Source organism: Delphinapterus leucas, chromosome 4, assembly GCF_059928025.1.
Source record: "Delphinapterus leucas isolate spDelLeu-1000000601 "Yukka" chromosome 4, BTC_Dleu_Yukka2, whole genome shotgun sequence".
Classification (NCBI taxonomy): Eukaryota; Metazoa; Chordata; class Mammalia; order Artiodactyla; family Monodontidae; genus Delphinapterus; species Delphinapterus leucas.
The window spans coordinates 67,054,225-67,081,284 of record NC_143132.1 but is presented as its reverse complement, the minus strand read 5'-3'; the positions used below and the strand labels follow the sequence as shown (position 1 = coordinate 67,081,284).

General features: G+C 36.4%; 1 protein-coding gene across 1 annotated transcript in view; it reads right to left on the bottom strand.

Moving 5' to 3' along the window:
- The window catches only part of STXBP5L (syntaxin binding protein 5L), a 384,965-nt gene that overhangs the window by 171,792 nt on the left and 186,113 nt on the right, over positions 1-27,060 (bottom strand). The window contains 2 exon segments of the mRNA XM_089909991.1: positions 1,202-1,356; positions 7,880-7,958. Coding sequence (XP_089766117.1) covers positions 1,202-1,356; positions 7,880-7,958 — 234 coding nt within the window.

Sequence of the window (27,060 nt, the reverse complement as noted above, 5' to 3'; positions counted from 1 at the left end):
GTTTCATACTTCATCCGTATTCTCAACAAGTTCTTGTCATACTGAGGCCATAGAAGCATCCAATAAATATTTGTTGGTGAATTTACAACACAAGTAATTTGTCTGCCCCTGGCAACTCTGGGAATAAAGTGCCACATTGATTGTTATTTTATATCACTTTATTTCAGTTTTTAAGTATGAAACTCAATAATTTAAAACAATTAATACATTTATAATAAAACTAATAGCTATTTATCTTCATAGTTTATAAGGTATATTCCCTTTGGCCTTCCAGTAATCATGTGGTATCAATATTATATTCTTTCTTCAAATGATTAATCAAACTTGTAAATATGAAGTGACTTGTCCAAGGTCACATAGCTAGTAAGTGACAGAGCTAAATCATAAGCCCAAATACTCTGTCTCCAAGTACAGTGTTCCTTTCCCTACATCTATGTTCCCTCTTGAAAATGTGGTAATATATATATACATACTATCTTTTGTAATCATAAACTCATATTTCCCTTTTTATATTTCACCCTTCTCAATTTTTAGATTTCATTATTAAAATATTTCATCATTAGATTCCATTATACAGTTTGCATATAAGTTTAGACTGGTTTTTTATGTTTATGAAGTCTTTATATTTGAGATAATAAAAATACATAAGCACCTCTCCTCCCAAAGGCTCTTCTAATTATTTTCAAAATTGGAATAAATCACTAACCATACATCAGCAATCCTAGAGTAATCACAGGTGCTACAGTTGCATCTGAAGCAAAGCCAGATGTGAAACAGATGCAGCACCACCAGAGTTACAGATCACTGATATCAGGTAAGTGCTTTAACTTTGATTGGCACAGGATTGGGATGGGTGGAGCTGGCCTAGGAAAGGCTATTAGGAGACCTCAGTTTCTCCAAGTGATTTCACCCCGGACCCTGAGCAGACCCTCCCAGCTCAGCTTCCACCATCCTTATCAAAGTTTAAAGCACTTACCTGATATTAGAACCTGAAACTCCAGCACTGTTGCACTACATCTGTCTTACTTCCATTTTCTCAAGTAGGTACAGCTGCAGAACCTGCTCCAGCACCTGTAGCTCACAGTGTTGTATCACAGTCGATATCAGCTGCTAAAACTAAAAATATTTAAGCTTAATTTTGTTAGGAACTTATCATTTCAAAAATGATTTTTCAACATTAATATTCATTTTAGTTACTTACCATTTGGATAGGGTGTTTCACATAAAGTTAGAAATTCAACAATAGGATGATCCATTTCAAGCACTGTAATTGCTTTTCCATGCATGATGGTTAAACTTGGTCTTCTGCAAGCTTTGTCATAGGACAGTCCACCAGAAAATATTATGAATGGTTCACTACAGAGGAAAAAAAGTTAATGAGACTGAGTTCTTTAAGATGACACAATCTCACAGTATTGAGGCAAAAAGGAAGGGGCTTAATAAGGATTATATACAATAATTTGACAGAGAGTAAAAGCCTTTCCTGGCCCCAAATATCTCACCCAACAATTTACTATTCTACCATTTCCTTTTTTCTGGATGTATATTCTCACCATTAAAATTACTAATGAATCAATCTAAAGATGTTGAGGTGAGATGGGGCAAAGGCAGTGAGGTTGGTGAGAGGGGAAGATGCTGACTGACTCAACAGAACATCTTCACATATATTAGTTGGTTACCAAACTCTAAATTACTACTATTAGAATATTAGGCTATGTTACTTTATCATATTAACCAAAAGGTATGTGGGACCCCAAATCACTAAGAAATAGATGCAAATTTCAACATGAAATGAAATGTGACAGTGGCAAGCCCAGAATGGTAGAAGGTAACATGAAAAGTCTACATAATAGAGTTTCTGTGGGAAAGGGTTATGACAAACAGATGGAGAAAACTAATATGTAACGGGAAAATGATTCACCAAAAGTAAATGTGACCTTCTTCTCAACTTTACCTAGGGTCAGCCAGTTCTATTTAGCTTGTAAAACTAACTTCGAACAAATTTTTTCATTTCTGTTAACTGCAAGTTACAGTTAGATAATAGAGTGGGGCTGAAATGACCATAAAATATCATAGCTGTCAGAAAGTTATGAAATATCTTCAAAAGTTTTCATTTTCCTTTTCTCAAATATCTGTATCTCTAGTATATGTATATAAAAGAAAATGTGTGTTGATATGAAGTATTTTTCAATAAGACCAAACTGAAAATATTCTCCAAAATTTTTTAAAGGAACTAGACACTTTTATTGTACCAAATTCCTTGAGAACATGTTTCTCTAAATAATTCACTTCTATCCATCTACTAAACTGAAGAATCTACTTGTTTCTAGAACTCACTCCATAAAATTTCCCTTTCTTTTTCATTTTGTATCGTACATAATACCAAACATTATCAAAGGGACATTTGCTAATCTTATGCTGGCTATGTAATAACAACAAAAAGCCCTTTTAAAAAGTTTCCATCAAAACCTACATATAAAATGCCTTCACTACTTTTTAATTAAAGTTCTGTCTTAATATTTTCATATAAATATTTGTGTTGTAAGCTAAAAAAGGGAAAATGCTCTAATTTATTTTCCTTGAGTCTTGCATCAATTGACTTGAGTTAGTTTTGCCCCAGTAATTAGACATATTAATTAGCACCAACCTACTAATGGTGGTATTAAGAAGCAAGTTTGTTTTTTCTATGAAATACATAGTACTTAGATTATTTAGAATACATCTCCAGATTTAAAAATCATTTTTAATGAAATGAGTGTGGGTTTTTGCACCTCTGCTGCTTTGTTTTGCAACAAAGTTCATGACTTGGAGAGCATAATATCTTTTCATAAATATTGAGCTTAATGATCTCCAAATATTAATAAAGGGCATAAATATCTATTTTGCCCATGTAAAAATGGGTGAATTTACTCTCATCTCCTAGTACTAATCTAAACATAGGATAAGAAGCAATTTACTCTCCCTTATTTGTAAGTACATTGGAAAATGTCTTTTCTAGTATTCAAAGGAGGCACAATCTTTTCTGCTCTTATTATGACTCTGCATCACAAAACCATGCGTCTGAAGTAATTGTTGATATACATGCACTTTTCTGTAAATTACTGAATGATTGAATAAAAAGCTATTTCCTCAAGAAAATGCTCAGGAAACCACTCATGGATAATTGCATTAGATATTTAATTATCACATTAAAGCCTTAGAAGTATTGTTCTCATTTTATTAATGAGGTTAAATAACAATTAAGCAGAAAAACCCAAAAGAAAACTGAGATCTATCAGCCTTCAAAGCCTATTCTCCTAAATTGTGGTCTATACTGCCTGAAGTAATAAATAGCTACAATTTACTGAATGTTTACCATGTGGCATATATTGTGCTGTGTATATATAAAGTAAGTTTTACGTAATCCTCACAATCTTGTAATCCTCAATCCTGATGAGAAAAGTACTATTAGCTCAATTTCATAGATAAGGAGTCTGGGCTTAATACAGGTTAAATAACTTGTTCAGGGTCAAGCAGCTAGTGAGTGTTTTTCATTTCTAGTCTAATAGTTCTCAAACTGTGGAATATACCTTAACAGGTGTTCTACAAAAATAAATAAGTAGATAAATAGTTTGACAAACACTTGCAAAGTATATATATCTCCCTTCTGAAATTTTATAATTCATGCCATATATTAAATATTCTGAAAAATTGTATAGTAAAGAATCCAGTTTGTTTAAATAACCCAGAACTCTTCATATTTCTCAAATTTATTTGATTACAGATTCCTTTTTCTCCATGAATACATTAGTAATTAAAGGGATACAATTTGGTAAATGCTATACCACATGAAACTGCCTGCTTTACTAATTAATACAAGTGTGTCTTGAGAGATTATCAGATGGATTAAGAAATAAATAACCATATAATTGATAATGTTTTCATACATAAAGAAAATATTAATAACAATTAAATATTATTGATAACAACTTAGATAAATCTCAAAGGCATTATGTTGAGGAAAAGAAGCTAGGATCAAAGGTTACATAATATGTAATTACACTTATATGACATCTCAAAAAGGCAAAACTATAGTGACAGAGTACAGACCACTGGTTGCCAGGGGTTAGGTGTGGGGAAAGGCATGATTGTAAGGGGATAGTATGAGAGAATTTAGTGGATATGGAAATTTTCTGTATTCTTATTGTGGTGTCAATTTCAGGAATCTATACATGTGTTACAAATCCACAGAACTGTGCACCAAAAGAAAAAAGTCTGCTTTACTGTATAATTTGTAAAATAGATAAAATATAATAAAAAGCACTGAGCCTTATTGTCTCAATGAAAGCAACAGGATTAAATAATAAATTGTGTAACATAATGTAATACATGTTAAAATAACATTTGTTGAGTATTATGATGTGCCAGGTATTGTGTGAAGAACTTTACATGCATTATTGTATTTAATCCTCCCAATGAGAGAACTACTACTATTATTCCCACTTTATAGATGGGTATACTAAAGCTTGGAGAACATAACTACCCATGAAGTCTTATCTGTAGGTGACCACAACATGAAGGGATTACAAAACTAGCAGAAGGTTATTTTTATTAACTACAGAGAACCTGATAATGCTAGTGATAGCAAGTAAAGAGATCATTATTCCTTTTTTTTTAAAGGATAAAATTATTAAGCCTTGAGGCCATTGTAATTGGAGCCTCAGTAAGCAAACTGATGACTGAGGACCAATGATTCCTGAGCAGAATGGTTGTTTATCCCTAGAAATGTAAAGCAAGTTTGTGAATGGCTAGTTTAAGATAAAATTAAACAGAAAACATACCCTTTACATCTGTTACCTATGCAGCACAGGTAAGGCTGCAGCATATATGGTAAGGCTCTTCTTAAAGTTCCTGCTCGTGCTACAGCCATCCCAATTTTTGATTTCACAAAATATTTGCTGTATACTAGATGGAACGGAAATATAACTATCTATTTCCATTTCCAGACTATGGCCCATTTTGCTGTGGCAACACCTTTAGGGACTCAACTTCAGTGCCCCTCTGTTTTTGTAGTCTCCTTTTGTTCTGAGCTGTGGATCCACTGCTTCTAGAAGAGGCTTTTCTAATACAGTTGTAATCACAACAAATTGACACAATGTACTACAGTTGCATAGTAAGGGAGATGATAGTAATTATGATTAGTAATACATAATTATTTCACATTAGAAATCTGAAGAATTACTTCTACACAAAGTTGAGCTACCAATTACTAGAACAAAGCAATTCAGAATCAGTTGAAAAATATTAACAGTGTGAAATAACATGGCTTTGATGATGGCAGTAATAACTTTTTTTTATTAAGAAATCCACTATGTGCCTCTCATCAAATTTATGATGTTACAAACTTTATGCATAATTCAATTTAATCCTCACAATCATCACAGTGAGATAGGTATTGTTGATGAGAAAATTAAATTTTAAAAGAGTTAATTAAAATTTTCAAGGTCACACAGCTGTCTTACTCCATAAGCCAATGATCTTTTTTTTTAATATATATCTTTATTGGAGTATAATTGCTTTACAATGTTGTGTTAGTTTCTGCTGTACAACAAAGTGAAACAACTATATGTATATATATATCCCCATATACCCTCCCTCTTAACTTCCCTCCCACCCTTCCCATCCCACCCCTCTAAGTCATCACAAAGCATCAAGCTGATCTCCCTGTGCTATGCAGCAGCTTCCCACTAGCCTTCCATTTTACATTTGGTAGTGTATATATGTCAGTGCTACTCTCTCACTTTGTTCCAGCTTCCCCTTTCCCTGCTGTGTCCTCAAGTCCATTCTCTACATCTGCATCTTTATTCCTGACCTGCCACTAGGTTCATTGGTACCATTTTTTTAGATTCCATATATGTGCGTTAGCACATGGTATTTGTTTTTCTCTTTCTGACTTACTTCACTCTGTATGCCAGGCTCTAGGTCCATCCATCTCATTACAAATAACTCAATTTCATTCCTTTTTATGGCTGAGTAATATTCCATTGTATTTATGTGCCATATCTTCTTTATCCATTCATCTGTTGATGGACATTTAGGTTGCTTCCATGTCCTAGCTATTGTAAATAGTGCCGCAATGATCTTAATCATTATTTTAAACTGCCTTGCCTTGAATTCTTGATTTCTGAAGTACATTTTCTTCATGTTTACCCTTTTCTCCCTTCATCTGGCACCATCCTATCTTCCATCCCTTAAATCCCATCTCAGACATCTCCTTTCCTAAGAAGAATTTCAGTGATTTCTCTCTTCACTGTTGTCCTCCCTACTCCCTTTAGGCAAGGTTAGCTGTCCTTTTGCTGTGCTCTCATAGCATGTCTCTATAAAAGCACCTCACATGTTGTATAGAAACCACGAGTTTATGGGCTTACTTCTGGTACTAGACCATAACAGATTCAAAAGCAGGCAGTAATTTCTATTTTAGTGTGCCAAACAAATTGCTCAATGCACATTATGCAGTAATAACTTAATACATTTTGTTTTAATTGAATTAAGCTACATATTGTTGAGCACCTCATAAAAAATACATTTATATATAACAAAATACATGTCATAAAGTCCATGGATCATGTACTTTATCAGGGAAAAACCTCTCACGCCTTCACATGAACCTCTTTATTCTCATTTTACAAACTAGGGTTTCAAATTTCTTAGTCTATAGCAAATAAAAGACTAGATACTAGTGGATAAACACAATGGAAATTAGAAGTCCCAAAAGCCCCAAACTGAAGGATAGAGGAAAACTTTCAAAAACAAATACATACATGAAAAGAAGGAAAAAAAAAGAAAGCACAAGCTGCTAGGAACAGTTAATAAGTGTGAAGTGCTCAACTGCTTCAATAGTCCTTTAAGTGCGACACTGTATAACAATGAATGTAAATAACATTGAGCCTGAAGACTCAAGCAAAGTTTAAGTTATAAACACTGTTTTAAGAAGGAAAAGAATATATGTAAAATATTTTCATCCATAATGATTAAATTTTAAGTGTTTTAATACTTTAGTTACAATAGTAATAAAACCATGATCATTTTTACTAGTTATACATAGTAACATTAGGCTGGACTAAAGAGGTATTGATCCATCTATCTACTATACCTTGAGAAGAGCAGCTATAAGCAAACATTAAATGCACCTATGACAACAGGAAAATATTCTAGTGTGAACATTTAAGTAATATAAAGTAGAATTATCCAATTTAGACTTAAAATAAAACTAAGGTCTAGGCAAGATTTGTAATTATGGTAATTCTGGATGAGAGTATTGCCACTAATAATTACTGTAAGTATAAACATTGCTGATGCATAGGATATGGCTGCTGTATATACAAGGTAAATTTCTATTAAATATTATTTTTTATTTAATTTTCTGTATCTTAAAATTTAGCACTATTGTATTATGGCAATATACATAAATGTTTGCCTTCACAACTAACTATAATCTTTCCAACTTCAGAATGTAAGATCCTAAAGTACAGAGACTTGGTTATGTATTTAATTCATGTGTAATACCAACAGGTACATAGCTTCTGCTGCTTAATAATGTTGAATGACTGCTGCTTGTAATTGCATGGTCCAAAAGCCCTACATTGTTAAAATTAATGTATATAATGCTCATTTGAATATTCATATAAATTTTAAAATAATTGATTTGCTATTTATAACATTGACATAATACATTTGCCAGTTGAACAATAAGAAATCTGTTATTATCAATGAAGAAGATTCAGCCAGTTAATATAATTATGTAAAACTTTAAACAATATATAAACATTAAAGGTTATCTGAATTTCTTGTCTCTGTTTCTTACATATTTTCCCATAACTCTCAAAGTAAAAATGCATACCTGTTTCTACAGGTTTTGTATTCTACTTTAAGAATTGGTTTGCAAGATTCAGATTTTCTTCCTTCTCTTTGAGTTTTTCCTAAAGAAAGAAAAAGGACTTTATTAAATATGATTTAAATTCTACTAACCCATGAGAATTTTAAAAGCTTGATTAAAGGAATATTTTTAAATGTAATTATGTGTTTTTCATAATACAATAAACACATTTCTATGCATCCTAACATATTTGTTAAATTTATAAATAATTTGTTGAACCCTAATAATTGACTGTTATATAAACAATAAAGTTATTTGTAAACATATTTGTATTGCTTCACATTCTCCATGTATAAATATAGTATCATATAAAGTTATTTTAATTATTTAAGTTTCAAGATAAACAACTTCAGAATTGAAGACATACACATACATACTTATCTGCATAATGAAATGTATAATGAAAATCCATACTAGGCTGAAAATTTTACCTATAAAACAAGCAAATCCCTTTCTTATGCAGAAAGATTTGCCATTTAAAACTTACAAAAATCTTTGCATTTTCATCAAATTTATTTAAAGGAAAGTCCATTAGACAATGAACACTGATGGTGTATTTCATGATTTTTTAAAATTTTAATGATGCCCTCTATTTGCATAAAACAAAAATAATAGTTTCTTATAAGGGAAGGATTATGTTGTTTAGACTCCATAAGAGTCTAAATGAAAGATCAAGAAGAGTTGAAAATGGAAATAAAGCTGCTTCTGCCTATAACATACTTATCTTTCTAGTTATGATTTTACTTATAATTCTACATCTCATTTTGATAAAATTCATCTGTTTTTCAAGATATGTTTGTTTGTTATTTTAATAAGTACCCTATTTATTCTTGTATTGCCACAGCTGTTTATAGACACAGAAACCTATTATGTAGATAGATGTTTACATGCATATAAGTTAAAATTTCAGAATAGCTTCAGAATAGCAAAGCCAAATCCAACTAGGATGTCAGGACATTTTATCCAATTTGCTTAACGGGCTATCAGCATAGAATACACCTTATCTGCTCCATGGCATGCTTTCTGAAATTGCCTTCTCTTTCTTTTATGTCAACTAAAGAGGCAACCCAATAATAAAATATTGGTCAATATCATTCACATTGTAAAACAGGATTAAAAGTATCTATATTATATGTGAAAAAGAATTGCTGACATTAACTATATTATATATGAAAAAGAATTGCTGATATTAAATATAGATCATTACAAAGAGACAACTTTGGCTCAGGAACTCACTCTGAACAGTGGTCTTAGAGGTGAGGAACATCTGGTTGGTGATTACTAGTTTTGATAATGAATGGAAATAGAGAGAACTGAAGGAAGTGACAGAGTCAGCAAAGAGACCCATTCTTCTCAGTTGATGTTTTTTCTATCCAGAGCTTCTCTAATAATTGCCAAACCATTAGTTGACCAAAACAGTATATTTGCAGTTGTTTATATATATGGGACCAACTACTATTTTTCAATCAATAAACATCACTATCATGCACTGATTTTAGTAGAAAAGAGTAACTGTTTAATTAATTAATGTTTTACTTCAATTTCCAACTCTAATAATTAATTTGGGGGTAAAGCCTTTCTGTTTTGATTATATTCATTGCCTGTCAGTAATTGAAATATGCTTAAATGTCATGTTGCATAAAACATTATCAACAACTGCATTTATTGCTTTTCCTTATGCTCAGAGTACTGTATTAAGTGGGAAGATGCAAAGAAATAACTGACTACCAAAAAGCTTAAAATTTACTAAACTGAACAAAACAATTTTTGAAAATGACAACACGAGGTACCATAAACAAGTGATAGATATGAAGTGTTGTAGGAGTTGAGAATAAAACTGTGGCTTCCTTTTACAACAGACTTACCTAGATTTTCACAGAAGACCTCCTAGAAGCTAGATTAAACATTAAAAGATAGAAGTTGGCTAGGAGAGCATAAGAAAAGACATGAAGGCAGAATGTGCCTAGTATGTTGAGAGAATAATGGATAAGAGAAATTGGGCAGATTAAAAGATTAATGTAGAAGAAGAGTGCAAAAAGGCTGATGAGGTACAAAAGAGCCATACAATGGCAACCTATAAAACTGATTTGCAGTATAGACAAGGGAGAGTCACTGGAAGCTTTCAAGTTGGGAAATAATATGTGTAAGCAATGCCTCAGAAATATTAATATGGATTTATTTAATAAAGAAATTTTGAGGATGTAAGATACTGATAATGGAAAACAAGGAGAAGATAATCACAACTGTGCAGGAAAAACTGAAGAAAAGTGAACAGTCTCAAAGAAAAGTGGGATACTATTAATCACACCAACATGTACATCTTGAGAGTACTGGAAGGAAAGGAGAGAAAGGAGGAGAAAAACACTCAGAAATATTGGTTGAAAATGTTCTAAATTTTTTGAAAAGCATTATTTATACATCTAAGAACCTCAATAAACTCCATGTAGGATAAAATCAAAGAAATCTACTCCCAGACACATCAAGGTAAAAATGCTAAAAGCAAAAAAAAAATATTGAAAGCAGCAAGAGGAAAATGATTCATTGTATACAAGGGAGCCCCAATAAGATTAATAGCTGACTTTCTTACCAAAGACAATGAAGCGAAAAGGTAGTGGAATGACATACTTAATGTACTGGGAAAAAAAAAACACCCTGTTAACCAAGAATCAAAGTTCATCAAAATTATCTTTCAAAAATGGAGGTGAGGGCTTCCCTGGTGGCGCAGTGGTTGAGAGTCCGCCTGCTGATGCAGGGGACACGGGTTCGTGCCCCGGTCCAGGAAGATCCCGCATGCCGCGGAGCAGCTGGGCCCGTGAGCCATGGCCACTGAGCCTGCGCGTCTGGAGCCTGTGCTCCACAACCGGAGAGGCCACAACAGTGAGAGGCCCGCATACCGCAAAAAAAAAAAAAAAAAAATGGAGGTGAAATAAAGATGTTTCCAGATAACAAAAACTGACAGAATGTGTTGCTAGCAGAGTTCTCTTTCAAAAAATACTTAAGTTCTTCAGGCTGAAAGAGAGTAATATGAATCTACACACACAAAAAAAGATTACAAGGAAAAGTAATTAACATAGATAATTATAAAAGACAGTATAATTGCATATTTCCTTTCCAATCTTAACTGGTTTAAAAAACAATGTAAAAAGTAATATGTATATAATTGTAATATGGGATATATAATATATTTGAAAATAATAACACAAAGAAGGTGTATGGGAACAAGGTTACACTGGAGGAAGAAAATGACACCAAATGGCAACCTGAGTCCACAAGAACAAAGGAAGAGAAACACAAACCAGAAGCAAAAAGGCTAATGTAACAAATTTTATACATATATATGTGAGTTTGTATATATATATATACACACACACACATATATATATAATATATACCCTTGACTAAATAACAAATGGGTGAAAGAAAAAAACCAAAAATATTGTAGAACAGTGTACGCTACAACACCGTCCATACAATGAACAGTGTTCACAACATTGTTCAACAATTGTAGAACAATGTATAATACAACACATCAAAACTTCTGAGATGAAGCCTAAGCAGAGCAGAGAGGGAAATTTATACCTACGAGCAGCTATATTGAAAAAGAATATATGAAATCACTAACCTAACCATACACCTTAAGTCACAGAATAAAAGAACAACCTGAACCTGAAGCAAAAAGAAAGAAGGAGATAATAAAGATTTGAGCAGAAATTAATGACATAGAAAAGAGAAAAATATAGAAAATCAATTAAACTAAAATTTGATTCTCTAAAGAGATCAAGAAAATTGACAATCCTTTAGCTAAACTGACCAGAAAAGAGACAGACAGACAGAGATAAAAGACTTACACACACACACAAAAGATGGAACATAATTACCTATTTCAGCCTGAAGGGGCTGGAGTGTGCCTTAGGCTGCAACTGGGGGTACGCAGGACAGAGCTCGAGTCTGCCATTGAAGCCCCATTGTTAGTGTGTGCAAGAAGGGAAGGGTGGAGCCCCACCAAAACATGCTTGCAGTGGGCACAACACAAGCACCATGGCCTGTCCACACTCAGAGGCAAGGCTGAAATCTGTGCTGATCCCCAGGAACCGCACAACTTTCGAAGCGGGGCTGAAATTTGAGCAGTGTCCTGGTGGCTTTTGAGGTTTTATGCCATCAACTCCTTTGTAAGCTCAGTGCCTATGGAACATTCGAGCAGACTACTGGTGCTCCTGTGGCTGGGTGGATCCAGCATTAGCAGCTTCCAGAACACGCAGAGGCAGGGTCGAGGTGTGGGTTGACTCCATAGGTCTCGGCTGGTCCCAGTGCCTGATTTCAGTGGATCTGTGCCAGCATATCTATGCTGGTGGACTGGTGAGCACAGCGCCTGAGGGACATCTGGGCTGATTGCTTGCATTCTCAAGGCTGAGGCAGGGCCAAGGGAAGTGCCAACAACAGTATACTTTGTGAGCCCACACACAACAGGTAATGGGCTAGACCACAGAGCGCACTTCCCAATAGACAGCTCCTGTGGAGGAACACTCAGTGGCTCTTCTTCCAGTGGAAGTGTTTCAGTCCCACCTACCTCACACCACAGCTTAGAAACGGATCAGGAAGCTTCCACTCCAACAGTTGGGGAACAGACCCTACCCGCAGTAGGGCTGTGTAAACCACAGAGCAAAACGGAGGCCCCGCTCAACATCCAGTGCAGGCTCTGATCACCACAACACCAGTCACACCCCACATCAAGAGGATAACAGGCAGCACACACTGAGGAAAGCCAAGGAAGGCATCCATACTAAAAACAGCCCTCTAACCAAAAATATTAGACTCACACAGGCTACACAGGGATGGTCCCACATAAAAACAGCCCTTCAAGACCACAGTAGATAACTGTTTCTCCTAAATTCGTAGAGTCACAGAAATATAAAATGAAGAATCAGAGGAACCACTTCCAATTAAAAGAACAAGAGAAATCCCCTGAATGAAAAAACAGTTAAACAGATCTCTCCAGTCTACCAGATCCTGAGTTCAAAAAGGATGTAATAAAAATACTGAAGGAATTAAGAAAGGCTATTAATAGAAATGCAGACCACTGTAACAAGGAACTAGAAACTATAAAGAGGAGCCAATTAAAATTAGAAAACTAATTTGCTGAGCTAAAGCAATAAATACCAAACTACATAATTCAGAAGAACGAATAAGTGATCTGGAAGATTAGAATGGAAATCACCCAGTCAGAACAACAGACAGAAAGACAAATGAAAAAAACAAACAAACAAAATGAAAGCAACATACAAGACCTATGGGATAATATAAAGCAAACAAATTTACACATAATAGGGATCCCAGAAGGAGAAGAAAGAGAAAAGAGGATTGAAAATGTATTTGAAGAAGTTACAAATAAATTGGCTGAAAACTTCCCAAATCTAAAGAAAGAAATTATATCTAGGTACAAGAAGTACAGAGGGTCCCCAAAAAAATGAACCCAAATAGACCTACACCAAGATATATTATAATTAAAATGGCAAAAGTTATAGTTAAAGAGAGGATTCTAAAGGCAGCAAGAGAAAAACAAAGAGTCAGTTACAAGGGAACCCCCACAAAGCTATCATCTGATTTCTCTACAGAAACACAGACCAGAGGGGAGTGGCAAGATATATTCAAAACCCTAGAAGGGAAAAACCTGCAACCTAGGATACTCTATCCAGCAAGATTATCATTTAGACTAGAAGGAGAGATAAAGAATTTCTCAGATAAGCAAAAACTAAAGGAATACAGCAATACTAAATGTAACCCAAAAGAACTATTGAAAGGACTTATGTAAACAGAAAAGAAGCAAGAATCTATAGGAAAGAGAAAATCACAGTTGGAAACCAAATCACTTTTAAAAGCCAGTACATAAATTTAAAAAATAAAGATAAAAAAATTTGAACGTGATGAAACTACAATGAATAGCAAAAGGATAAACATGAAGATGTAAAACAGTGCATCAAAATAATAAAATGTTGAGGAGATGTGTAAGAAAATGGAGAATTTTTTAAAAATGTGTTTGAGCCTATATGACTACAAGTCTAAAGCAAGTAGGTATAGTAATGGGTTAATACACTTGAAAAACACTAACAACAAATCAAAAACATAAAATAGATTCACAAAACCCAAAAAGAACACAAGCATAATACAAAAGAAAATTATCAAACCATAAAAGGAAAGAAAAACTAAAAGAAAGGAACAAAAAAGAAATATAAAATCAACTGGAAAACAAGGTTTAAAATGGCAATCATCAAAAATTACCTTAAATGTCAATGCACTAAACATTCCAATCAAAAGGCATAGAGTGGCAGATTGGATAATAAAACAAGAGCCCACAATACGCTGTCTATAAGAGATTCATTTCAGGGCTAAAGACACAGATTGAAATTGAAGCGATGGAAAAAGGTATTTCATGAAAATAGATATGAGAAGAAAGAGAGTGTAGTAAAAAGAATTCTACACCATGACTAAGTGCTATTTATCCCAAGTGTGCAAGGCTGGTTCAACATTCAAAAACCAATTGATAAATCCATCACATCAATAGGCTAAAAAAGAAAAACCACATCATCATATAAATATATGCATAAAAAGCATGTGACAAAATACAACACCCATTCATGACAAAAACTCTCAGTAAACTAGAACGAAACTGAGCAGGACCCTGAAAGGCCTTCTCAGACACAGACACCCCACTGTGTCCCCTGCCTTTTGTTTGTAGAAGAAGGTTTAGCCTCCTAGGCCTTTGCTGAGTTCCAAAGAGCAACTTTAATTAAAGAAGTGAGAAAATACAGGAACAAAGGAAAACAGCCAAGCAAGACAAAATAATATTAATTAGCCATAAAACATCATGAGGATACTTAGCTCCTCCACAAGAGCTATAGATAATATTTAGAGCCATATCCTTAAGTTGTTTTGCAGATACTAAAAAAACCCCACCAGGTGGAAGAAGTTAATTGCATGCTGACAACCAGCATGTAGACCCCAGACTAGCTGGAACCAGAAAGTTGATGATCGAGATTTTAGAAACATCACCCTGTTATGTCACCATCAACCAGCCAGAGAATTGAGCACAAGCTGATCATGTACTCTGCAACCCTCTCCCTCACACTGTCTTTAAAAGCCCTAAAAGCCAATGGGGAGTTCAGGTCTTTTGAGCATGAGCTGCCCATTCTCCTTGCTTGGCCCCACATTGGGCACTTTGCAATAAATGCTGTACTTTTCTTCACAAAAACCCAGTATCAGCAGATTGACTTTACTGCACACAGGCAAGTGTACCCAAGTTTGGTTCACTAACAGAAATAGATGGGAACTTTGTTAACTTGATAATACGTACCAAAAATCCTATAGGTAATATGGTACTTAATGGTGAGAAACTCAAATCTTTCCCACTAAGATTAGGAACAAGGCCAGGCTGTCACCTCTCACTACTGTTTTTCAACATTGTACTGAAGTTCTAGCTAATGAAATAAGACAAAAATATGAAATAAAAGGTATACAGACTGGGAAGGAAGAAATAAAACTATCCATCCATAGATAACATAATCACCTATGTAGAAAATCCAAAAGCATTGACAAAAAATCTTCTGGAACTAAGAAATGATTATAGCAAGGTTGCAGGATACATTGCTAATATACAAAAGTCAATTTATTTCCTATATACCAGCAAAAACTAAGTGGAATTTGAAATTGAAACACAATACCATTTACATTAGCATCCAAAAAAATGAAATACTTAGGTATAAGTCTACTGAATATGTACAAGATCTACAGGAGTAAAACTAAAAAACGCTGATGATGAAATCAAAGAACTAAATAAATGGAGAGATATTTCATGTTCACGGATAGTTAGACACTATATTGTCAAGATGTCAGTTTTCCCAATGTAGTGTATAGATTCAATGCAATCCCAATCGAATTTGGGATTTTGTGGATACCAACAAACTGATTTTTAAAGTTTATATGGAAAGGCAAAATATCTAGCATAGCCAACACAATACTGAAGAACAAAATGGGAGGGCTGAAAGTACTGGGACTTCAAGATTTACTATAAAGCTAAAAAGATCAAAACAATGTGGAGAAAGATAGACAAATAGATCAATACAACAGAATAGGGATCCCAGAAATAGACCTCCATAAATATAGCCAACTGACCTTTGACAAAAGAGCAAAAGCAATACAATGGAGCAAAGACAGTCTTTTCAACAAATGATGTTGGAACAACTAGACACCTACATGCAAAAAAAATGAATCTAGACACAGACGTTACACTTTTTACAAAAATTAACTAAAAATGGGTCATAGATCAATTTGTGTAAACACAAAACTACGTTAACACCTAGAAGATAACATAGGAAAAAACCTATCTGACCTTTGGTATGACGTTTTAGATACAACACCAAAGACATAATCTATGAAAGAAATAATGGGTAAGTTGGACTTCATTAAAATTAAAAGCTTCTGCTCTGTGGAAGATAAGAGAATTAAAGACAAGCCACAGACTGAGAGAAAATATTTGCTAAGGCACAGCTGATAAAGGATTGTTATCCAAAATTTACATAGAACTCTTAAAAGGCAACAATAAGACAACCAACCCAACAAAAAATGAGCCAAAGGTCTTGACAGATACCTCACCAAAGAAGATATACAGATGGTAAATGAGCATATGAAAATATGCTCCACACCGTATGTTACAAGGGAAATGCAAATTAAAACCACAATGAGATACCAGGACACATTTATTAGTATGGCCAAAATCTGGAATACTGACATCAAATGCTGAAGAGGATGTGCAATAACAGGAACTCTCTTTCATTGCTGATGGGAATGCAAAATGGTACACCACTTTGGAAAACCAGACAATTTGGCAATTTTGTAAAAAACTAAACATACTGTTACCATAGGATCCCGGAATTTCATTCCTTAGTATGTACCCAAAGAAGCTGAAAACGTACATCTACACAAAACTCACACATGGATGCTAATAGCAACTTTGTTCAAAACTGCCAAAACTTGGAGGCAACCAAGACGTCCTTAAATAAATGAATGCATAAATCAATGGTGGTACAACCAGATAATGGAATAATATTTGGCACTAAAAATAATGAGCTATCAAGCCATGAAAGACATGGAGAAACCTTAAACGTATGTTACTAAGTGAAAGAAGACAATCTGAAAAGGCTACATACTGTATGATTCCAACTATATTCTGGAAAAGGCAAAATTACGGAGAAAGTAAAAATGCCAGGGGTTGTGGGGGAAGAGGGTGAGGGAGAGATGAATAGGCAGAGCATGAGGATTTTTAAGTTATTAAAACTACTTTGTATGATACTAGAATGATGGATATAGTCATTATACATTTGTGCAAATCCACAGAATGCACAACACCAAGAGTGAACCCTAAGGTAAACTATGGACTTTGGGTGATTATGATGTGGAAATGTAGGTTCATCAGTTATAACAAATGTACCACTTTGCTTGAGCATGTTGATAATGGAAGAGGCTACTCATGTGTGCGGGGCAGGGTGTTTATGGGAAATATTGGTATCTCCTTCTTAATTTTGCTGTGAACCTAAAACTGCTCTAAAAATTGTCTTTAAAATTAAATATATCAGTAGAAGGACATGTGCTCACTCCCTCTTGCGAGAGCACCGTAATCACAAATAACTGCTGAACAATCATCAACAGGAAGACACTGGAACTCACTAAAAAAGATATCCCACATCTAAAGACAAAGAAGAAGTTGCAATGAGACGGTAGGAGGGGTGAAATCACAATAAAATCAAATCCCATACCACTGGGTGGGTGACTCACAAACTGGAGAACAATTATATCAGAGAAGTCCACCCACTAGAGTGAAGGTTCTGAGCCCCACATCAGGCTTCCCAAGCTGGGGGTCCAGCAACTGGAAGAGGAATTCCCAGATAATCAGACTTTGAAGGCTAGCAGGATTTGATTGCAGAACTTCTACAGGTCTAGGGAAAACAGAGACTCCACTCTTGGAGGACACACAGAAAGTAGTGCGTGCATCAGGGCCCAGGGGGATGAAGGAGTGAACTCATAGGAGACTGAACCAGACCTACCTGCCAGTGTTGGAGGGTCTTCTGCAGAGGCGGGGGGTGGCTGTGGCTCATCAACTGGACAAGGACAATGGCAGCAGAGGTTCTGGGAAGTACTCCTTGGTGGGAACCCTGCCAGAGTCCGCCATTAGCCCCACCAAAGGGCCTGTAGGCTCCAGTGCTGGGTCGCCTCAGGCCAAACAACCGACAGGGAAGGAACTCAGCCCAACCAATCAGGAGACAAGCAGATTAAAATTTTAATGAGCTCTGTCCACCAGAGCAACACCCAGCTCTACCCACCACTAGTCCCTCCAATCAGGAAATGTGCACAAGCCTGTTTGAGAGCCTCATTCACCAGAAGGCAGACAACAGAAGCAAGAACTACAATCCTGCAGCCCGTGGAATGAAAACCACATTCACAGAAAGATAGAAAAAATGAAAAGGTAGAGGACTATATACCAGATGAAGGAATAAGATAAAGCCCCCCAAAAACAACTAAATGAAGTGGAGTCAGGCAACCTCCCAGAAAAAGAATTCAGAATAATGATAGTGAAGATGATCCAGGACCTGGAAAAATATGGAGGCAAAGATTGAGAAGATGCAAGAAATGGTTAACAAAGAATAGAAGAATTAAAGAACAAACACCTAGAAGAATTAAAGAACAAACAGATGAACAATACAGTAACTGAAATGAAAAATACACTAGAAGGAATCAATAGCAGAATAACTGAGGCAGAAGAATGGATAAGTGACCTGGAAGACAGAATGGTGGAATTCACTTCTGTAGAAGAGAATAAAGAAAAAAAAATGAAAAGAAATAAAGATAGCCTAAGAGACCTCTGGGACAACATTAAACGCAACAACATTCACATTGTAGGGGTCGCAGAAGGAGAAGAGAGAGAGAAAGGACCCGAGAAAATATTTGAAGAGATTACAGTCGAAAACTTCCCTAACATGGGAAAGGAAATAGCCACCCAAGTCCAGGAAGCGCAGAGAGTCCCAAACAGGATAAACCCAAGGAGAAACACGCAGAGACACATAGTAATCAAACTGACAAAAACTAAAGACAAAGAAAAACTGTTAAAAGCAACTAGAGACAAATGACAAATAACATAAAAGGGAACTCCCATAAGGTTAACAGCTGATTTCTCAGCAGAAACTCTACAAGCCAGAAGGTAGTGGCCCAATATATTTAAAGTGATGAAAGGGAAGAACTTACAACAAAGATTACTGTACCTGGAAAGGATCTCATTCAGATTCGATGGAGAAATCAAAAGCTTTACAGACAAGCAAAAGCTAAGAGAATTCAGCACCACCAAACCAGCTCTACAGCAAGCGCTAAAGGAACTTCTCTAAGGGGGAAACACAAGAGAAGAAAAGGACCTACAAAAACAAACCCAAAACAATTAAGAAAATGGTAACAGGAACATACATATTGAAAATTATCTTAAATGTGAATGGACTAAATGCTCCAATGAAAAAAAAAAGACTTGCTGAATGGATACTAAAATAAGACCCATATATATGCTGTCTACAAGAGACCCACTTCAGACCTAGGGACACAATCAGACTGAAAGTGAGGGGATGGAAGAAGGTATTCCATGAAAATGGAAATCAAAAGAAAGCTAGAGTCGCAATACTTATATCAAATAAAATAGACTTTAAATATAAAGAATGTTACAAGAGACAAGGAAGGGCACTACATAATGATCAAGGGATCAATCCAAGAAGAAGATATACCAATTATAAATATATACGCACCCATCATACGAGCACCTCAATACATAAGGCAAATGTTAACAGCTGTAAAAGGGAAAATCAACAGTAACACAATAATATTGGGGGACTTTAACACCCCACTTTCACCAATGGACAGATCATCCGAAATAAAAATAAACAAGGAAACACAAGCTTTAAATGACACATTAAACAACATGGACTTAATTGATATTTATAGGACGTTCCATCCAAAAACAACAGAGTACACTTTCTTCTCAAGTGTTCATTGAACATTCTCCAGGATAGATCATATCTTGGGTCACAAATTAAGCCTTGGTAAATTTAAGAAAATTGAAATTGTATCAAGTATCTTTTCCAACCACAACGCTATAAGACTAGCTATCAAATACAGGGGGAAAAAACTGTAAAAAAAAAAACACGTGGAGGCTAAACAATATGCTACTAAATAACCGAGAGATCACTGAAGAAATCAAACAGGAAATCAAAAAATACCTAGAAACAAATGACAATGAAAACACGATGACCCAAAACCTATGGAATGCAGCAACAGCAGTTCTAAGGGGGAAGTTTATAGCAATACAATCCTACCTCAAGAAACAATAAACATCTCAAATAAACAATCTAACCTTACACCTAAAGGAACTAGAGAAAGAAGAACAAACAAAACCCAAAGTTAGTAGAAGGAAAGAAACCATAAAGATCAGAGCAGAAATAAATGAAATAGAAACAAAGAAAACAATAGGAAAGATCAATAAAACAAAAAGCTGATTCTTGAGAAGATAAATAAAATTGATAAACCTTTAGCCAGACTCATCAAGAAAAAGAGGAAGAGAACTCAAATCAATAAAATTAGGAAAAAGGAGAAGTTACAACAGAAACTGTAGAAATACAAAAGAATCATAAGCGACTACTACAAGGAACTCTATGCCAATAAATTGGACAACCTGGAAGAAACGGACAAATACTTAGAAAGGTATAACCTTCCAAGACTTAACCAGGAAGAAATAGAAAATATGAACAGACCAATCACAAGTAATGAAATTGAAACTGTGATTAAAAATTTTCCAACAAAGTTCAGGATCAGAGGGCTTCACAGGTGAATTCTATCAAACATTCAGAGAAGAGCTAACACCCAGCCTTCTCAAACTCTTCCAAAAACTTGCAGAGGAAGCAACATCCTAAACTCATTCTACAAGGTCACCATCACCCTGACACCAAAACCAGACAAAGATACTACAAAAAAAGAAAATTACAGACCAATATCACTGAGGAATATAGATGCAAAAATCCTCAACAAAATACTAGCAAACAGAATCCAACAACACATTAAAAGGATCATACACCATGATCAAGTAGGATTTATCCCACAGATGCAAGAATTCTTCAATATATGCAAATCAATCACTGTGATTACATCATATTAACAAACTGAAGAATAAAAACCATATGATCATCTCAATAGATGCAGAAAATGCTTTTGACAAAATTCACCACTATTTATATAAAAACTCTCCAGAAAGTGGGCACAGAAGATACCTACCTCAACATAAAAAAGGCCATATATGACAAACCCACAGCAAACATTATTCTCAATGGTGAAAAACTGAAACCATTTCCTCTAAGGTCAGGAACAAGAGAAGGATGTCCACTCTCTCCACTATGATTCAACATAGTTTAGGATGTCCTAGCCATGGCAATCAGAGAAGAAAAAGAAATAAAAGGAATACAAATTGGACAACAAGAAGTAAAACTGTCACTGTTTGCAGATGACATGATACTATAGATAGAGAATCCTAAAGATGCCACCAGAAAACCACTAGAGCTATTCAATGAATTTGGTAAAGTTGCAGGATACAAAATTAACGCACAGAAATCTCTTGCATTCTTATACACTAACAACAAAAAATCAGAAGGGAAATTAAGGAAACAATCCCATTCACCATTGCAACAAAAAGAATAAAATACCTAGGAGTAAACCTACCTAAGGAAGTAAAAGACCTGTACTCAGAAAACTATACGACATTGATGAAAGAAATCAAAGATGACACAAACAGCTGGAGATATATACCATGTTCTTGAATTGGAAGAATCAATATTGTGAAAATGTCTATACTACACACAGCAATCTACAGATTCAATTCAATCCCTATCAAATTACCAATGGTATTTTTTACAGAACTAGAACAAAAAATCTTAAAATTTGTATGGAGATACAAAAGACCACAAGTAGCCAAGGCAATCTTGAGAAAGAAAACTGGAGCTGGAGTAATCAGACTCCTGATCTCAGACTATACTACAAAGCTACAGTCATCAAGACAATATGGTACTGGCACAAAAAGTGAAGTATAGATCAATGGAACAGGATAGAAAGCCCAGAGATAAACCCACACCCCTATGGTCAACTAATCTATGACAAAGAAAGCAAGGATATACAATGGAGAAAAGACAGTCTCGTCAATAAGTGGTGCTGGGAAAACTGGAGAGTTATATGCAAAAGAATGAAATTAGAACACTCCTTAACACCATACAGAAAAATAAACTCAAAGTGGATTAAAGACCTAAATGTAAGACCAGACACTATAAAACTCTTAGAGGAAAACATAGGAAGAACACTCTTTGATATAAAACACAGCAAAATCTTTTTGACCCACCTCCAAGAGTACTGGGAATAAAAACAAAAATAAACAAATGGGCCCTAATGAAACTTAAAAGCTTTTGCACAGCAAATGAAACTATAAACAAGACAAAAAGACAGCCCTCAGAATGGGAGAAAATATTTGCAAATGAATCAGTGGACAAAGGATTGACCTCCAAAATATATAAACAGCTCATGCAGCTTAATATTAAAAAAACAAACAACCCAATCAAAAAATGGGCAGAAGACCTAAATAGACATTTCTCCAAAGAAGACATACAGATGGCCAAGAGGCACAGGAAAAGCTGCTCAACATCACTAATTATTAGAGAAATGCAAATCAAAACTACGAGGTACCACCTCACACCAGTTAGAATTGGCATCATCAGAAAATCTACAAACAACAAATGCTGGAGAGGGTGTGAAGAAAAGGGAACCCTCTTGCACTGTTGGTGGGAATGTAAATTAATACAGCCACTATGGAGAACAGTATGGAGGTTCCTTAAAAAACTAAAAATAGGGCTTCCCTGGTGGCGCAGTGGTTGAGAGTCCGCCTGCTGATGCAGGGGACACGGGTTCGTGCCACAGTCCAGAAAGATCCCACATGCCGTGGAGCGGCTGGGCCTGTGAGCCATAGCCACTGAGCCTGCACACTGCAACAGGAGAGGCCACAACAGTGAGAGGCCCATGTACCACACACAGAAAAAAAAAACTTAGAATTGCCATATGACCCAGCAATCCCACCGCTGGGCATAGACCCTGAAAAAACCACAATTCAAAACGACACATGAACCCCAATGTTCACTGCAGCACTATTTACAATAGCCAGGTCATGGAAGCAAACTAAATTCCCATCAAGTGATGAATGGATAAAGAAGATGTGGTACATATACACAATGGAATATTACTCAGCCATAAAAAGGAACAAAACTGGGTCATTTGTAGAGACATGGATGGAACCAGAGACTGTCATACAAAATGAAGTAAGTCGGAAGATAAAAACAAATATTGTATATTAATGCATATATGTGGAATCTAGAGAAATGGTACAGATGAACTGGATTGCAAGGCAGAAATAGAGACACAGATGTAGAGAGCAAACGTATGGACACCAAGGGGATAAAGCGGGAGTGGGATGGTGGTGGTGGGATGAACTGGGAGATTCGGATTGACATATATACACTAGTATGTATAAAATAGATAACTAATAAGAACCTGCTGTATAAAAAATAAAATAAAAATCAAATAGTTTGTTCAATAGGAAAATTAATAAAACAATACATGAACATGAAAAAAAGGAATTTTATTGTGCTTGTTGACTACATGAATAAAGATTCATATAATAACAAAAAAAAACTATATATATCAGGCAACTACTGTTCAAAGGAAAGCTAGTACAGCCATATTTCTTATCAGACAAAATGTTTTAAGACAACAAGCATTATTAGGCATAGAGATGATTTACAAAATGACCAATGGTTTCTTACATCCTAAAAATTCTAAACTTGAATAAATTAATAAAATTAAATTCTCCTTCTGAGAACAGGTAATATAAATTTGCAGTGCACAATAGCATTTTTAAAGCAGGTTTCTGGTTGGCAGTTCTCAGGTTACTTTTATCTCCCTTCCTAATAAGCACTAGTTTTGATGCAGGCAATCAAGTTTTACTTTTGTGCATTTTTGAAAGGTAGAACTTACTTCTTGTTAACTACTTTCACTAACTGTACAACCACCTTGAGTACAGGCTTTACACAAGTGTTTCTTATTAGACTATTCACCTCGAGTAGGCCTCTAGGTTTTACCTACTCCCCTCCATTATACTCCATGGAGCCTTTGGAGCAAACGTTCAAGTTTGCATTTGGAGTATTTGTATTTGTTGATTCCAAAACCTACCAAAAAACTACAGTAATCAAGACAGTGTGGTGCTGGCATATAGATTAATGGAATGGAATTGAGAATACAAAAATAAACTCTTAAATTATTCGTAAATTAATTTTCAAAAATGGTGCCAACAAAATTCAATGGGTAAATAATCTTTTTAACAAATGATGCTGGAACAATAAAATATCCTCATGCAAAAGAATGATACTGAACCCCTTCCTTACACCATTCATAAAAACTAGCTCAAAATGGATCACAGACCTAAATATAAGAGCTAAAATTATATACTGTTAGGGCTTCCCTGGTGGTGCAGTGGTTCAGAGTCCGCCTGCCAATGCAGGGGACACAGGTTCGTGCCCTGGTCCAGGAAGATCCCACATGCCGCGGAGTGGCTGGGCCCGTGAGCCATGGCCACTGAGCCTGCGCGTCCCGAGCCTGTGCTCCGCAACGGGAGAAGCCACAACAATGAGAGGCCCGCGTATCGCAAAAAAAAAAAAAAAATTATATACTGTCAGAGGAAAACAGGAATAAAACTTTGTGACCTTAGGTTAGGCAATTATTTCTTAGATACTATACTAAAGGCATAAACAATAAAATCAAAATGAGCTCCATCAAAATTAAAAATTTTGTGCTTAAAGGACACCATTAAGAAAGTGAAAAGACAACATACAGAACAGGAGAAAATATTTTCAAATCATATATTTAATAAGAGATGTGTATTCAGAATGTACAGTGAACTGTTACAACTCCATAATTTTAAAAAAAACCCTTCAATTTGTAAATGGGCAAAGCAACTGAATAGACATTTCTCCAAAGAATACACAGAAACAGGCAACAAGCACATGAACAGATGCTCAACATCTTTACTCATTAGGGAAATGCCAATCAAAACCACAGAGTGGGGGGAATCGGGAAGATGGCGGAAGAGTAAGATGCGGAGATCACCTTGCTCCCCACAGATACACCAGAAATACATCTACATGTGGAACAACTCCTACAGAACACCTACTGAACAATGGCAGAAGACCTCAGACCTCCCATAAGGCAAGAAACTGCCCACGTACCTGGGTAGGGCAAAAGAAAAAAGAATAAACAGAGACAAAAGAATAGGGACGGGACCTGCACCAGTGGGAGGAAGCTGTGAAGGAGGAAAAGTTTTCACACACTAGGAAGCCGCTTCGTGGGCGGAGACAGCGGGAGGCAGAGGGGGAAAGCTTCGGAGCCACGGAGGAGAGCACAGCAACAGGGGTGCGGAGGGCAAAGCGGAGAGATTCCCACACAGAGGATTGGTGCCAACTGGCACTCACCAGCCCGAGAGTCTTGTCTGCTCACCCGCCGGGGCGGGCGGGGCTGGGAGATGAGGCTCTGGCTTCGGTAGGATCCCAGGGAAAGGACTGGGGTTCGCGGAGTGAACACAGCCTGCAGGGGGTTAATGCACCACGGCTACCCGGGAGGGAGTCCGGGGAAAAGTCTGGACCTGCCAGAGAGGCAAGAGACTTTTTCTTCCCTCTTTGTTTCCTGTTGCACGAGGAGAGGGGATTAAGAGTGCTGCTTAAAGGAGCTCCAGAGACAGGCACGAGCCGCAGCTAACAGTGCGGACCCCAGAGACGGGCATGAGATGCTAAGGCTGCTGCTGCTGCCACCAAGAAGCCTGTTTGTGAGCACAGGTCACTATCCCCACCTCCCCTCCCGGGAACTTCTGCAGCCCGCCACTGTCAGGGTCCCGTGATCCAGGGACAATTTCCACGGGAGACGCACGGCGCGCCGCCAGCTGGTGCAACGTCACGCCAGCCTCTGCCGCCGCAAGCTCGCCCCGCATCCGCACCCCTCCCTCACACCGGCCTGAGTGAGCCAGAGTCCCCGAAGCAGCTGCTCCTTTAACCCCGTCCTGTCTGAGCGAAGAACAGATGCCCTCCAGCGACCTACACGCAGAGGCAGGGCCAAATCCAAAGCTGAACCCCGGGAGCTGTGCGAACAAAGAACAGAAAGGGAAATCTCTTCCAGCAGCCTCAGAAGCAGCGGATTAAAGCTCCACAATCAACTTGATGTACCCTGCATCTGTGGAATGCATGAATAGACAATTAATCATCCCATATTGAGGAGGTGGACTTTGAGAGCAAGACTGACTATTTTTTCCCCTTTTCCTCTTTTTGTGAGTTTGTATGTGTATGCTTCTGTGTGACATTTTGTCTCTATAGTTTTACTGTCACCACCTGTCCTAGGGTTCTATCTGTCCGTTTTTTTTTCTTTTTAAAAATTTTTTTTCTTAATAATTATTTTTATTTTAATAACTTTATTTTATTTTATCTTATTTTATCCTCTTTCCTCTTTCTTTCCTTCCTTTCTTCCTTTCTTCCTTCCCTCCTTCCCTTGTTCCCTCCTTCCTTCCCTCCTTCCTTCCTTTCTTCCTTCCCTCCTTCCTTCCTTTCTTTCCTTCTTTCCTTCTTTCTTTCTTTCTACTTTTTCTCCCTTTTATTCTGAGCCATGTGGATGAAAGGCTCTTGGTGCTGCAGCCAGGAGTCAGTGCTGTGCCTCTGAGGTAGGAGAGCCAACTTCAGGACACTGGTCCACAAGAGACCTCCCAGCTCCACGTTATATCAAACGGTGAAAATCTCCCAGAGATCTCCATCTCAACACCAGCACCCAGCTTCACTCAATGAACAGCAAGCTACAGTGCTGGACACCCTATGCCAAACAAATAGCAAGACAGGAACACAATCCCACCCATTAGCAGAGAGGCTGCCTAAAATCATAATAAGGCCACAGACACCCCAAAACACACCAGCAGATGTGGACTTGCCCACCAGAAAGACAAGATC